Source organism: Schistocerca cancellata, chromosome 7 (genome assembly GCF_023864275.1).
Source record: "Schistocerca cancellata isolate TAMUIC-IGC-003103 chromosome 7, iqSchCanc2.1, whole genome shotgun sequence".
Classification (NCBI taxonomy): Eukaryota; Metazoa; Arthropoda; class Insecta; order Orthoptera; family Acrididae; genus Schistocerca; species Schistocerca cancellata.
In genome coordinates this window covers 390,153,074-390,169,432 of record NC_064632.1, presented here as the reverse complement: position 1 = coordinate 390,169,432, position 16,359 = coordinate 390,153,074, and the positions used below count along the sequence as shown (strand labels likewise).

The 16,359-nt window shown below is 45.3% G+C and overlaps 1 protein-coding gene across 1 annotated transcript in view; it reads left to right on the top strand.

Annotated features, from left to right (window-relative positions):
• Positions 1–16,359, top strand: part of LOC126092144 (ATP-binding cassette subfamily G member 4) — a 218,310-nt gene that overhangs the window by 139,032 nt on the left and 62,919 nt on the right. The window contains exon 4 of the mRNA XM_049907611.1: positions 7,199–7,372. Within this exon, the coding sequence (XP_049763568.1) occupies positions 7,199–7,372 (174 nt within the window). The remainder of the gene's footprint in view (positions 1–7,198; positions 7,373–16,359) is intronic.

The following is a 16,359-nucleotide window of genomic DNA, read 5'->3' as shown; positions in this document are numbered from 1 at the left end:
TCAGGTTGTGGTTGTGGTTCACAATCACGTAGAACTTTTTAAAAGACATAATATTCGCCACCGACTGTAGAAATTATTTATTTTCACTGTTACAACTTCGACATTAAGGCCATTATCAAATGGCGTACGGCAAAAGATGGTACTTGAGCACATGTCGAACTTCGAAAATCCTACGAAATGTGCTAATGTCATCGTATTATCTGGCCCTTTTAACTGTACTCGTGAAGTCTGTAGTCTCGCACTCGTTCAATGTTGCTGTATTTTTACAGTTAAGAGGCTCAGATACGATGATGTTACGTGTACACGTCAAAGGATTTTTAAAGCTTGACATGTGCTCAAGCACAATCATTTGCAGTATGCCACTTGATAATGAGCTTCAGGCCGAAACTGCTATAGTGAAAATAAATATTCGCTACAGTCAAAGGCGAACATAATATCTTTTTAAAAATACAGGTTTTTAGTTGTGTGTGTGAATTCAAAGTTATGATACTTACGTTATTTCGTATCCTTCATGGTATTGCAATTTTAATGGCCATCGCTGTAACTGTAGATAGGGTGTCCCAGAAGGAATGGTCAATATCCAGGAATGTGACATGAACGATCATTCGAAGCAAGAAAGTGTAGTAAATGTGTGTCTAAAATGTATATATCACTTTTTCATTTTCGATACTAGAAAGAGATCTGTTCTATTGCAAGTTGTTTGATTTCCATTGTTTGAGAGGTGATAGTAAGGACCATAGCAAAAAAAAAAAAAATATACCCAGTAAACATGGCATCTAAAGTGCAGACCTTAACAGCTGTTGCCCTCATTCAAAAAAATGGCTCTGAGCACTATGGGACTAAACATCTGTGGTCATCAGTCCCCTAGAACTTGGAACTACTTAAACCTAACTAACCTAAGGACATCACACACATCCATGCCCGAGGCAGGATTCGAACCTGCGACCGTAGCAGTCGCGCGGTTCCGGACTGAGCGCCTAGAACCGCTAGACCACCGCGACCGGCTACCCTCATTCAACTTCGCTAATGTGAAACACATTTCTAGTAAACAAGTGCTCGTAGCCCTTATGGTACGCATCATAGAGCCCACGTTTACTAGACTTTTTTGTTGTTTTGGCCCAGACTCAATAAAAATGAGAAATCCGTGCTAACAGGCTTCGGAAGGCCCAACCGTTACCGGCCGACCGCCGAGTCATTCTTAGCCGGTAGGCCTCACTACACCGAGGTGTGAAAAGTCATGGGATACCTCGCAATATCTTGTTGGGTCTATTTTTGCCCGGTGCAGTCCAGCAATTCGACGTACCATGGACTCATCAAGTGGTTGGAAGTGGCCTGCGGAAATATTGAGCATCTTATAATTGCGACTGTGTTACCAGTGCAGAATTTTGTGCAAGAACTGACCTCTTGAGTGTGTCCCATAGATGTTCAAAAAATGGCTCTGAGCACTATGCGACTTAACTTCTGAGGTCATCAGTCGCCTAGAACTTAGAACTAATTAAACCTAACTAACCTAAGGACATCACACACATCCATGCCCGAGGCAGGATTCAAACCTGCGACCGTAGCGGTCGCTCGGCTCCAGACTGAAGCGCCTAGAACCGCACGGCCACTCCAGCCGGCTCCATAGATGTTCGACGGGATTCATGTCACGTGATCTGGCTGGTCAGCTCATCCGCTAGAATCGTCTAGAATGTTCTTCAAACCATTTGTGTGCAGCTGTGAGCCGGTGACATGGTGCATTGTCATCCATAATGGTTTAGGAGCATGAAGTCCACAAATGGTCTCCAAGTAGCCGAACCATTTCCAGTCAATGATCGGTTCAGTTGGACCAGAGCACCCAGTCCACTCCATGTAAACACCGCCCACATTATTGCGGTCCCACCACCAGTGCTGTGTTGACAATTTGGGTCCATGGCTTCATGGGATCTGTGCCACACTCGAACCCTACCGTCAACACTTACCGTCTGAAACCGGGATTCATCTGACGAGGGCACGGTTTTCCAGCCGTCTTGGGTCCAACCGATGTGGTCACAAGGCCAGAAGAGGCCCTGCAGGCGTTCGGAAAAGCCACTCGCGTCGGTCGTCTGCTGCCATAGCCCATTACGCTAAATTTCGCAGCACTGTCCTAATGAATACGTTTGTCATACGACCCACATTCGTTTTTGCGGTTATTTCATGTAGTGTTACTTGTTTATCTGCACTGACAACTCTACGCAGACGCCGCTCTCGGTCGTTAAGTGAAGGCCGTCGGCCACTGCGTTGTCGGTGGCGAGAGGTAATACGTGAAATCTGGTAGTCTCGGCACAGTCTTGACGCTGTAAATCTCAGAATACTGACTTCGCAAAATTTTTCCGGAATAGAATGTCCCCTCACCTAGATCCATCTACCAATCTGCGTTCAAAGTCGTGCGGCCGTAATCACGTCGGAAACCTTTTCATATGAATCACATGAGTGCAAACGACAGCTCCGTCAATGCTCTGTCCTTTTATAGCTTGTGCACACAATACTACCGTCATCTGTTTATGGGCATACCGCTAGCTCATGACTTTTGTCAGCTCAGTATATATGCGGATATGGAGGAGGACGTTGTCAGCACACTGCTATCCCATCCATTGTCAGCTTTCGTGGCCGGAGCCACTGCTTCTCAATCAATGACCTCCTCAACTGGCCTCATAAGGGGTTCCACTTGCTAACAAGGCTCGGCAAACGCGGACGGACACCCATGGAAATGACAGTAAAGACCGACAGCGCTTGACGTCGCTGATCTGACGGGGACTGGTGTTATCATTGCGGCAAGACCATTGGCTCTGGTCCATGTTACCACCTTTCCAAATATGGAAAGCAAGGAGCTTGAAGTAGAATACATATGTTTCACAGTGTCGAAGATGTAGTGTTCATAGCCTAAAGCAGGGCTTAACAACTGGCCGGTTTTCAGCGCGAGTACTCGCGTCTGCTCAGGCACGTGCTCGCGAGCAGGTGCAAGGTCGCGGAGTAGGGTGGGAGGGGAGGGAGTGGAAATGCGCGCGCACGTTTGAATAGGGCCGCTGCGTGCCTATTGAATTGGCGCTGAGTGTGTAACGTTTAAAGTGCTACGATCAGCTCCAACAGTCACTTCGCTGGTTAAGAATCATGTCAAGTCGCCGTTGTGTAACCCCAACCATGCTTTCGCAGTTCAACCCCCATTGGGAGGAATTTTATCTGTTTACAGAAAAAGATGGTGTTGCAAAATGTTTAGTATGTCACAAAACGCTGAATTCCTCTACTAAATTGAATTTGCAGCGACATTATATGTCGTATCACACGAAAGACTACGGACGTGGAAAATGTGATGGACCAGATCGTGCGCAGGAAGTTATTTAACTTAATAGGAAGCTATCCGAAGAAGATCTGGACGACGAAGAAAAATCAACTGAGGCAGCTCTCAGAGTGAGTTACAAAATTGCTTTGCTTTTAGCAAAATCCCTGCGCCCCTTCACTGATGGCGATTTAATAAAATAATGTTTGGTAGTTGCAGCGGAACATTTGTGTCCATCTCAAGTTGAACAGTTTCGGATTGTGCCATTATCTAACATGACCATTATGCGTCACATACAGGACATGGCAGACAACGTCCAGAGCCAGCTTGCAAATATCTGTAAAGATTTTATGGCATATTCTCTAGCTCTGGACGAAAGTGTTGATATCACTGGAACAGCGCAGCTTGCCATATTTATTAGAGGTGTTAATAGAGATCTTCAGGTGAGGGAGGAGCTCCTCGATGAAGAACACTACAACCGGAGGTGATATTTTAAGTAGTGTTGAAGAAAGTGTTGAAAATATAGGATTGTCGTGGAATTCTTTAGTTTCAGTGTCTATAGACGGTGCACCAGCGATGACAGGGGAAAAATTAGGTTTCGTTGCGCTGTTGAAGGAGAAAATGCAAAAACTGACCGTGCCGAATGAAATAAGGGGCGTTCACTGTGTGATTCACCAGGAAAACTTATGTGCAAAGAGTATCACTCTAAAAAATGTGATGAGTGTTGTTGTTCGTACAGCCCATTATAGAAGGAAGCATGGGCTACAACACAGACAATTTAAAAGCTTTTTTGAGGATGTAGAAAGCTGGTATGGTAGCCTGCCTTATTACAGCGAGGTCCGCTGGCTTAATCGTAGCGAATTATTAAATCGAATTTTTGTCTATTAGATGAGATAAATATATTCATGGAAATAAATAACATGTGTGTTCCTGAATTGAAAGAGCCTTCATGGAAATGTGATCTCGCGTTCTTAGCAGATTTAACTAGCCATCTGAATGCTTTGAACATTTCACTACAAGGTAAAGATCTGTTAATTACTCATTTCATAGATCGAATACGAGCTTTTAAAATGAAATTGACACTTTGGGTGAGTCAGCTGGAAACAGGAAATCTAGCTCATTTTCCTAAATTATCATCCATGCAAGATGTTCACAAAGACTGTGAACGTTATTCACATAGTTTAGTTGCCCTTAAGGAAGAATTAGATCAACGCTTTCAAGATCTGACAGCACTAGACAGTGATTCTGATCTGTTATCCTGTCCATATTCAGCGAATATTGAAGAAATTCGTCCTGAGCTGCAACTAGAAATTATTGACCTGCAGTGTGACAGAATACAGAGACAAATTTCAGAACAAGAAAAACATTTTGGAATTTTACAGACACTTCCCTCGGGATAGATTTCCTCATTTGCACAAACTGGCGGCTACAATAATATCAGTGTTCGGTTCCATGAATGTTTGTGAATAACTGTTCTCTGCAATGAAATGTAACAAGATGTGCCTGAGTAACGCATTGTCTGATCGAAATTTAAACTGCACGCTGCGCCTACGATGCACAAGAACAATTACTCCGAACATAGACGCAATTGTAAAGGGCAAAAAGTACAAGATAACAGATAATCCCACACTTCAGTGATACCTTTTATTGTGTAACAGTTCACAAATTAATACGAATGTAGAGGCATACACTAAGCTAATAAAATTATGTGGCACTGTACATTGTCCTTTATTTGTTTCATTTGTCACAGTAATAATTCGTGAGTGATATCCCTGCAGGTGGCCACGGATTTACATTGACTGGCGGCAGCTGTTGTGTGCCCCACGTGACTCTCCCCACTCTCCGCTATGGTCCGGTAGTGGGGGTAGCGTGCTGGCGCTGCTCCGTGCTCGCGCCTTGCTGCTCACAGCTTGCTCCGCGAGCACGTATGTTGTGAAGCCCTGACCTAGTTCCATCTACCAATCTGCGTTCAAACTCGTGCGGCCGTAATCACGTCGGAAACTTTTTCATATGAATCACCTGAGTGCAAACGACAGCTCCGCCAATGCTCTGTCCTTTTATAGTTTGTGCACACAATACTACCGTCATCTGTTTATGGGCATACCGCTAGCTCATGACTTTTGTCAGCTCAGTATATATGCGGATATGGAGGAGGACGTTGTCAGCACACTGCTCTCCCATCCATTGTCAGCTTTCGTGGCCGGAGCCACTACTTCTCAATCAAAGACCTCCTCAACTGGCCTCATAAGGGCTCCACTTGCTAACAAGGCACGGCAAACGCGGACGGACACCCATGCAAATGATAGTAAAGACCGACGGCGCTTGACGTCGCTGATCTGACGGGGACTGGTGTTATCATCGCGGCAAGACCATTGGCTCTGGTCCATGTTACCACCTTTCCAAATATGGAAAGCAAGGAGCTTGAAGTAGAATACATATGTTTCACAGTGTCGAAGATGTAGTGTTCATAGCCTAAAGCAGGGCTTAACAACTGGCCGGTTTTCAGCGCGAGTACTCGCGTCTGCTCAGGCACGTGCTCGCGAGCAGGTGCAAGGTCGCGGAGTAGGGAGGGAGGGGAGGGAGTGGAAATGCGCGCGCACGTTTGAATAGGGCCGCTGCGTGCCTATTGAATTGGCGCCGACTGTGTAACGTTTAAAGTACTACGATCAGCTCTAACAGTCACTTCGCTGGTTAAGAATCATGTCAAGTCGCCGTTGTGTAACCCCAACCATGCTTTCGCAGTTCAACCCCAATTGGGAGGAATTTTATCTGTTTACAGAAAAAGATGGTGTTGCAAAATGTTTAGTATGTCACAAAACGCTGAATTCTTTTACGAAATTCAATTTGCAGCGACATTATATGTCGTACCACGCGAAAGACTACGGACGTGGAAAATGTGATGGACCAGATCGTGCGCAGGAAGTTGTTAAACTTAAAAGGAAGCTATCCGAAGAAGATCTGGACGACGAAGAAAAATCAACTGAGGCAGCTCTCAGAGTGAGTTACAAAATTGCTTTGCTTTTAGCAAAATCCCTGCGCCCCTTCACTGATGGCGATTTAATAAAATAATGCTTGGTAGTTGCAGCGGAACATTTGTGTCCATCTCAAGTTGAACAGTTTCGGATTGTGCCATTATCTAACATGACCATTATGCGTCGCATACAGGACATGGCAGACGACGTCCAGAGCCAGCTTGCAAATATCTGTAAAGATTTTATGGCGTGTTCTCTAGCTCTGGACGAAAGTGTTGATATCGCTGGAACAGCGCAGCTTGCCATATTTATTAGAGGTGTTAATAGAGATCTTCAGGTGAGGGAGGAGCTCCTCGATGTAGTAGCCATGAACTACAACCGGAGGTCATATTTTAAGTAGTGTTGAAGAAAGTGTTGAAAATATAAGATTGTCGTGGAATTCTTTAGTTTCAGTGTCTACAGATGGTAGAGGCATACACAAAGCTAATAAAATTATGTGGCACGTGTACATTCTCCTTTATTTGTTTCATTTGTGGCAGTAATAATTCGTGAGTGATATCCCTGCAGGTAGCCGCGAATTCACATTGGCTGGCGGCAGCTGTTGTGTACCCCAAATGACTCTCCCCACTCTCCGCTCTGGTCCGGTAGTGGGGGTAGCGTGCTCGCGCTGCTCCATGCCCGCACCTTACTGTTCACAGCTTGCTCCGCGAGCACGTATGTTGTGAAGCCCTGGCGTAAAGGAATGCATTTTGCAGCCCCTGTTTAAGAGAATTTTTTGCTTCGAATTATCATCGTTCCTGTCATATCCCTAAAATGGCCATTCGTCCTGGGACACCCTATATTAATGAGTACCCGGGACACTTATGTTACCTGGTGTGTGAGTATATACGTAAGCTGTGCGCAAGTGTTTGTACGGCTGGGCGTTGTGCAGGTGGAGGAGACGCTGCGCACGCTGGGCCTGTGGGAGGCGCGCAAGACGCTGGCGGGGCGGCTGTCGGGCGGCCAGAAGAAGCGGATGTCCATCGCCCTGGAGCTCATCTGCAACCCGCTCGTCATGTTCCTCGATGAGCCAACCACCGGCCTCGACAGCTCCACGTGCGCCCAGGTCGGTACCCCGCGCTTACTTAACGCACCTAATGGCAGGTCTCCCGCGTGGCCCACAAAAAGAGAGAGACACAGAGCGAGAGAGAGAGAGAGAGAGAGAGAGAGAGAGAGAGAGAGAGAAAGACGCTTGATTACCAACGCACTAATTCAAGGTCCCGACCTTCCGTTCGTAGCCGACTGAGGTGCCGCACGCTATTCCTGACGTATTACTAATCTACCTTCAAAATAGAGTTGAGCAATCAGTGAAGCGAGGATAGACAAGTTTCTAACCTTTTCTTTTATATATCACCAAAAAAATTATAAAATTTAATGATGTTCAGAAAACCTCACAGACAATTTAATGTGGTTCCCTCCAGCAGTTCTCAGTACCTTGAGAGATAAAAGATAAGTAATTAGAAATCCCTATCTACACATATTATAAAAAATTATGTTCATATACAGGGTGAGTCGCGTAAGACATAACACCCCCTTTATTCCGGGGGCGACTGCATATATCGGTATGCTGTTTTCGGCGAATCATAGCGGACTATGGGGCACATACGTTGGTACATGCACAATAATCACAACGTTTATATTGTCCGAGATAGTGAGGCAAGTACATGTTTTTAAATGGGCGCTATACTTTTTTTACCATCATTCGAACGCTCTGGAAAAGACGCGTATAGTGATGTAACACATGTAGCTATTGTGATTCAAACATTGCTTAAAAAAGGGCGAATGAGGATTTACCTACGTAGCGTAGGCCGTGCATGCTGCATAGAGCACGGCAACTCGGCCCGCGGGTCGCACGAGCCGTGTTTACAGTCTGCAGCCGCTTCCGACCGCCTCGACCTTCAATCATACAATATTTCCCAGCGTCTTTTAAGCGGTTTGAATCAAAATAGCAACATGCGTTACATCACTATACGCGTCTCTTCCAGAGCGTTCGAATGATGGTAAAAAAAGTATAGCGTCCCATTTAAAAAACATGTACCTGCCTCATTGTCTCATTATCTCGGTCAATATAAACGTTGTGATTATTGTGCATGTACCAACGTATGTACCCCATAGTTGGCTATGATTCGCCGAACACCGCTTGTCGATGCGTGCAATCGCCCCCGGAATAATGTGGGTGTTACGTCTTACGCGACTCACTCTGTATACACTGAAGCACCAAAGAAACTGGGATAGGCATGCATACTCAAATACAGATATATGTAAACAGGCAGCATACAGCACTGCGGTCGGCAACACCTATATAAGACAAGTGTCTCACGCAGCTGTTAGATCGGTTACTGCTGCTACAATGGCAGGTTACCAGGATTTAAGTGAGTTTGAACGTGGCGATGGGACGCAGTATCCTCGAAGTAGCGATGAAGTGGGGATTTTCCCATACGACCATTTCACGAGTGTATCGTGAATATCAGAAATGCGGTAAAACATCAAATCTCCGACATCAGTGCGGCAGGAAAAAGATCCGGACCAACGACGACTGAAGAAAATCGTTCAACGTGACAGAAGGGCAACCCTTCCGCAAATTGCTTCAGATTTCAATGCTGGGCCATCAACAAGTGTCAGCGTGCGAACCATTCAACGAAACATCATTTATATGGGCTGTCGGTGCCAAAGGCCAACTCGTGTACCCTTGATAACCACACGACAAAACTTTACGCCTAGCCAACACCCGTCAACACCTGAAACTGGAATTTATATGACTGGAAACATGTTACCTGGTCGGACGAGTCTCGTTTCAAATTGTATCGAGCGGATGGGCGTGCACGAGTATGGAGACAGGCTCATGAATCCGTGGACTCTGCAGCTGCCGGAGGCTCCGTAATAGTTAGGGGAGTGGGGCGGGTGGGGGTGGGGGTGCAGTTGGAGTGATATGTGACCCATGATACGTCTAAATACGACTCCGTCAGGTGACACGCACGTAAGCAGTCTGCCTGATAACCTGCATCCATACATTACTATTGTGCATTCCGATGGACTTGGGCAGTTCCAGCAGCACAATGCGACTTCCCACACGTCCAGAATTGCTACAGAGTGGCTCGAGGAATACTCTTCCGAGTTTAAACACTTCCGATGGCCACCAAACTCCCAAGGCATGAACATCATTGAGCATATCTCGGATGCCTTGCAACGTGTTGTTCATAAGATATCCCCACCCCCTCGTACTCTTACGGATTTATGGACAGCCCTGCAGGATTCATGATGTCAGTTCCCTCCAGAGATTAGTCGATTCCATGCCATATCGCGTTGCGGTACTTCTGCGTACACGTGGGGCCTACATACACTCCTGGAAATTGAAATAAGAACACCGTGAATTCATTGTCCCAGGAAGGGGAAACTTTATTGACACATTCCTGGGGTCAGATACATCACATGATCACACTGACAGAACCACAGGCACATAGACACAGGCAACAGAGCATGCACAATGTCGGCACTAGTACAGTGTATATCCACCTTTCGCAGCAATGCAGGCTGCTATTCTCCCATGGAGACGATCGTAGAGATGCTGGATGTAGTCCTGTGGAACGGCTTGCCATGCCATTTCCACCTGGCGCCTCAGTTGGACCAGCGTTCGTGCTGGACGTGCAGACCGCGTGAGACGACGCTTCATCCAGTCCCAAACATGCTCAATGGCGGACAGATCCGGAGATCTTGCTGGCCAGGGTAGTTGACTTACACCTTCTAGAGCACGTTGGGTGGCACGGGATACATGCGGACGTGCATTGTCCTGTTGGAACAGCAAGTTCCCTTGCCGGTCTAGGAATGGTAGAACGATGGGTTCGATGACGGTTTGGATGTACCGTGCACTATTCAGTGTCCCCTCGACGATCACCAGTGGTGTACGGCCAGTGTAGGAGATCGCTCCCCACACTATGATGCCGGGTGTTGGCCCTGTGTGCCTCGGTCGTATGCAGTCCTGATTGTGGCGCTCACCTGCACGGCGCCAAACACGCATACGACCATCATTGGCACCAAGGCAGAAGCGACTCTCATCGCTGAAGACGACACGTCTCCATTCGTCCCTCCATTCACGCCTGTCGCGACACCACTGGAGGCGGGCTGCACGATGTTGGGGCGTGAGCGGAAGACGGCCTAACGGTGTGCGGAACCGTAGTCCAGCTTCATGGAGACGGTTGCGAATGGTCCTCGCCGATACCCCAGGAGCAACAGTGTCCCTAATTTGCTGGGAAGTGGCGGTGCGGTCCCCTACGGCACTGCGTAGGATCCTACGGTCTTGGCGTGCATCCGTGCGTCGCTGCGGTCCGGTCCCAGGTCGACGGGCACGTGCACCTTCCGCCGACCACTGGCGACAACATCGATGTACTGTGGAGACCTCACGCCCCACGTGTTGAGCAATTCGGCGGTACGTCCACCCGGCCTCCCGCATGCCCACTATACGCCCTCGCTCAAAGTCCGTCAACTGCACATACGGTTCACGTCCACGCTGTCGCGGCATGCTACCAGTGTTAAAGACTGCGATGGAGCTCCGTATGCCACGGCAAACTGGCTGACACTGACGGCGGCGGTGCACAAATGCTGCGCAGCTAGCGCCCTTCGACGGCCAACACCGCGGTTCCTGGAGTGTCCGCTGTGCCGTGCGTGTGATCATTGCTTGTACAGCCCTCTCGCAGTGTCCGGAGCAAGTATGGTGGGTCTGACACACCGGTGTCAATGTGTTCTTTTTTCCATTTCCAGGAGTGTATATTAGGCATGTGTACCAGTTTCTTCGGTTCTTCAGTGTATTTCTGTATGTACTGATAAATCAGGGGACAAATTCCAACCATACTTGGTACGCATATCACTTACCGTCAGCAAAGTATCGCTGTGGGCTAAGAACCACCGACCTATCAAAGCGGTGGGGATAGGGGTGAAAAAGCAGCGTAGCCCACCACACGCGATCGTGTACCTTAATCATCCAGTACATGAGAATAAGAGGATTTAGAGACTTACAACAGACTGTACACATAATTTTAAACCCTTTACCGAAGACGACCTCCACAAAATAATGAAAAGAAAAAAGTTTATCTCTTGCTGCATTTTCATTGCTCATTCAGTAAAACTGCATCATGTTTCAATTTATGGTTTCTTCAGTAATATTTCTATTTGTGACACTTTTTCAGACAGTATTCACATGTACGACTGAATGTACCTCCAAAAACATGTCATTGTAAGAGACATAGTTCAGGAGACATGTCATAAATATAGAGATGCGTGAAAAATGCTTGATCATGGGTGACGCTTTAATTTATTACTGCTTTACCACCGACTGCATTCACAACACATTTCGCAGATAGCATCCACGTATACCACTGGCTGTACCTGCAGAATTCTATCATTGTACAGCTCATGGTTCAGAAGACACTACGTCTGCTGCGTGAAAATGAAACTACAGGGCGAAATTCGCTAGAGATACAGCTGAAATACTGAGGGGGGATAGTGAGCTCTAGGTTACACCTTAAACAAAGCATTTATTACAATAATTCCCAAATTTAACAATGACGTAAATTTCTGTATCACAATCGGTTTCATTGTATCAGTCCAGCTAAGGGAAAACTTGGCTTCCAACTTAAAAGCTTTGAAGTGTATTAAGAGACAATAAACTTAACATTATTAAAAAGATGCACAATAAATCATTACTACTCAACAGTGTCTGGCTAAACCAGAAATAAATAAATGTCCTTAAGTACGATATCCCAAGCACATACCTTAACCAGGAATACCTTAGTGAGACAATTAGTTTTAAAGATTCGATATCAGACTACAGTCACCAGTGTGAATTATATTTCTCCACGATTCCGTACGTAACATGGCATCACACATGTGTAACTAATGTTCTGAAACAGGTAAGGTTGTGTGAGCTCAAGATTGTAATCACTAACTACAATGACACCGATCTGGAAATGACTTTCCTTAAAGCGGCTTCTCCAAAACGTTCATTCACTTACACCAACGGAATTGGTACCAACAGAGAACACAATTACCCTTATATTCCAAAAAGAAAACTGGCCAGTAATCTGTAACGGGATCTTACTAAGGAACTTGCAATTATACATCTTCACATCATTACTTAAAATACAGAGGTTAAAAATCAGATTAATCAAAGTTAGGACCTTTTCTGATCAACAGATGGAGTTCCAACTTCGGAAGGTAACATGATCATATGAGCTTTTTAGATGCATAGTAACTTCTGTAACACACAGGCCTACACCAAACTATCAAATAGTGATGCGTATGCCACGTATTGCATCCCTGGTTAACTGCGAACTGTGTCGCGCTAGTTGCTTCCCACATGGTGTAGATTTTTAGCACATGGCAACTTGAAATTCAAATGTTTAATTAACAGTAAACTGGAATAGACTATTACTAATATTGGTCCCACAGGAATTTACCACCATTATTACTAATAAGCAGAAATGACAACTGTTATTATCAAAGCAGTTCAGTTTTCTTCTAATTATGATAATAACAGCGTACAGTTTAATATGCATTACAGAGAATTACTTGACTTCCAAAAGAAATGCCTGCCGCAAGCAACGATTACAGAACTTAACACAGCCGAAACGCTCATCTGTGAACTCGCTACAGCCCACTACCGTTCCTCGCAGAACGTCACAAATATGTGTACCTTTAACACCGAACGTAGGAAGAGCACGGCTAGTTCCACATCGTCTACATTACACTCGTCCTTCTTATGACCCGCTGGACCAGTGACCCGTCCGAACAGTTCCAACGCCAGGGCATCAACAGCCAGCACTTCCCGGTCACCGCTCCGTAAATGACCCCGCCTTCCTCCTTGCCACTCTCTCATACAACATCCTGCCTCACAGCGATATCACGAGTCCACGAGGCGGAAGTACTGCCAGCGTCTGTACACAGCGCCAACCTTGGCACAATAAATGTAGAAATATATGTGAAATATGTAAGATACATGCGATATATATTTGACATGTGCGTATGGGTAAAAACTCATTCTTAACACCTGAAATGATTTCAAACAAATTTGGTACACATGGGGAGAGGAATTCCGCCTTATGCAAGACACCTTTTGTCTGTTTTGTTTCACCCAGACATGTTTCAGCACATTTTGTGCTATCTTCAGTAGGTTCTTGTTTTATTTTTTAACTGTAAAATTTTTGTTACAAATTAACATTTAGCGAAACTTTTGGTACATAATATTTACAATTGTGAATGAATATTGTTGTAAATTATTATGCTTCATTTGTTCATAGTTCACAGTTGAGATATTTATTAACGACCTGATGCACTATGTGTTGTTTATAACATTATGTCAAACTTCTGTTTGTAGCTAAATGGTAAAAAAAAGTGGATGTATGCATTAGTTTACATAGCTTACATATACTATTGGACATTTTGGTAGCTATTCTGCTACACAAGCTACAACTTCTCATCTGAAAAACAGCAAAACGTAATTTTTATTTTTCTGTTTATTAAGCATTTACAGCCTGAAAAGAATATATATCACGTTTTTCGTGTGTAACTTACGGTTTTGATATTGTAGTACTCTCTCATATGTTGTTGTGTGCGAAGTGAATAGGCAGATTTGGTGGCCTATGTTCGCTTGACACTGCACTTTCTCCGATTTTTCAAAACATAGGCCAAGTTTTCGCCACCATTACCTGTTTTTGTGGCTGTGTGGTGTTCATTTGTTTCGTAGCGTGTTTGGCTGGGTGAGGCGCGCAAGTTTAAGGTGTATTTGGCATCTGTGGTGTTTGCTTTGTTTGAGTGTGTGTGGGGGGCGGGGGTGGGGAGGGAGCGATGTTCGGGACTGGGGCAGAAAAAGAGAAAGAGAGAGAGAGAGAGAGAGAGGAAGGGAGGGAGGGAGAAAGAATTTTTTGTATGTGATAGTTTCCTTCTATAGTTAATTTTTGGTATAAGCTGTTACTAGTTTTAAGGATGTGTAAGTCCGTTTCAGTGTTCGTTAGGTGATGATTGTGTGCTATCAGGTGGCCTACAAATATCTCAACTGTGAACTATGAACAAATGATGTATAATATTTCACAACCATTATTCATTCACAATTGTAAATATTATGTACCAAATGTTTATCTAAATGTTAATTTATAACATCAATTTTACAGTTAAAAAATAAAAAAGAACCCACTAAAGATAGCACAGAATGTGCTGAAACATGTCTGGGTGAAACAAAACAGAAAAAAGGTGTCTTGCATAAGGCGGAAATCGTCTTCCCATTTTGTTCAAATGGTTCAAATGGCTCTGAGCACTATGGGACTTAACTTCTGTGGTCATCAGTCCCCTAGAACTTAGAACTACTTAAACCTAACTAACCAAAGGACATCACACACATCCATGCCCGAGGCAGGATTCGAACCTGTGACTGTAGCTGTCACGCGGTTCCAGACTGTGGCGCCTAGAACCGCTCGGCCACCCCGACCGGCTCCCACAGACACAACAAGCAGAGCTGCAACACAACAAGATGATTATTTTGTACACATATTAGTTACGCTCTGGACAGAAATACTGCGGGGGTAAAAGCCATCAGCCTCCTGTTGGGTTGAGCGTGATAACAGAAGAAAAGGGGGGAGCAGGAGATGGACAGACAGCCAGGAGAAGTAGGAGATAGACACAGAGGAGGGGGACAGAGAGGGGACGGAATGGACACAGAGAGGAAAAGAGGGAGATGGACAAGAAAGGAAAGAATAGGAGTCGAACAGATACAGGGGGAGGAAGAGATAGGCAGAGGGCGGGGAGGAGGAAGTGGACAGAGAAAGGAAAGAGGAGGAGATGAATAGAGAGAGGAGAGAAGAGGAAATGGACAGAGAGAGGGAAGAGGTGGAATGAACAGAAAGATAGGTGATGAACAGAGAGAGGGGGATGAGGAGATGGATGAAGTGAGGGTGTTGGAGGAGGTGGTCAAACAGAGGGATCAGGCGGAGAGTAAATTAGACAGGGAGAAAAGGACAATGACAGAGTGAGAAGCAGCAGACGGAAAGTGAGGGAGACGAAGGTGGACAGAGAGAGGGCGAGAATGAGATAGACAGTAAGGGGGATGGGAGGAGACAGACAGGGAGTACGGGATGTAGATGGAGAACAGAGAGAGGAGCTGTAGGAGGAGGACATAGAGGGGATGAAGGAGGAGATGATGGAGAAAGAGGAAAGGAGGAGATGTACATATAGATGATTAGAATAAATACATACCCTTTCAACGCCAGGTACCTAGCTAGTTTCTTGATAAAAAGAATCTCAAAATATGTACCAGTTTTTCTTTTTTATCTCGTTCTCTTCTTCATCGTTTACTCGATGCTTCTCCTTGTCATAGTACGCCTCGAGGTATATTTCCCGTTTTAAGACTAAAAATCCATGTTTGTGTTTGTAGATATTTCTTAATATTACAAAACGAAGTTGCAAGCCGCTTTTCGGCGAGTTTCTACATTTTTAATAACTTCTTTTGAACAACAATATGCAATATTCATTGACCTGAAGGTACCTAAATCTTTTCGACAATACGCCCGCCTGAAAACCATAACAGCAAAAGCAAAGCAAAACAAAGGTATAGGCCGGCCGGTGTGGCCGTGCGGTTCTAGGCGCTTCAGTCTGGAACCGCGCGACCGCTACGGTCGCAGGTTCGAATCCTGCCTCGTGCATGGATGTGTTTGATGTCCTTAGGTTAGTTAGGTTTAAGTAGTTCTAAGTTCTAAGGGACTGATGACCACAGCTGTTAAGTCCCATAGTGCTCAGAGCCATTTGAACCATTTTGAACAAAGGTATACCCATTATTGAGCCTTTGTGGTCTACTTTGCAGAAAAGGGTGCGCGATCGCTATCCACCTCGATCTACGTTACCTGCACACGTCACTCTTCAGCAGAAAGCATAATGAAAGATTCCCCTAAAAACTGTACAGGACCATTATTTACCCATTCAGAGATGACTCGCAGCTGTTTTGATTGCTAACGGTTTCCCTGAACCGTGTAAGGCATGGTCATGTGTTTTTGTTGTTTCCATATTTGTATCCAC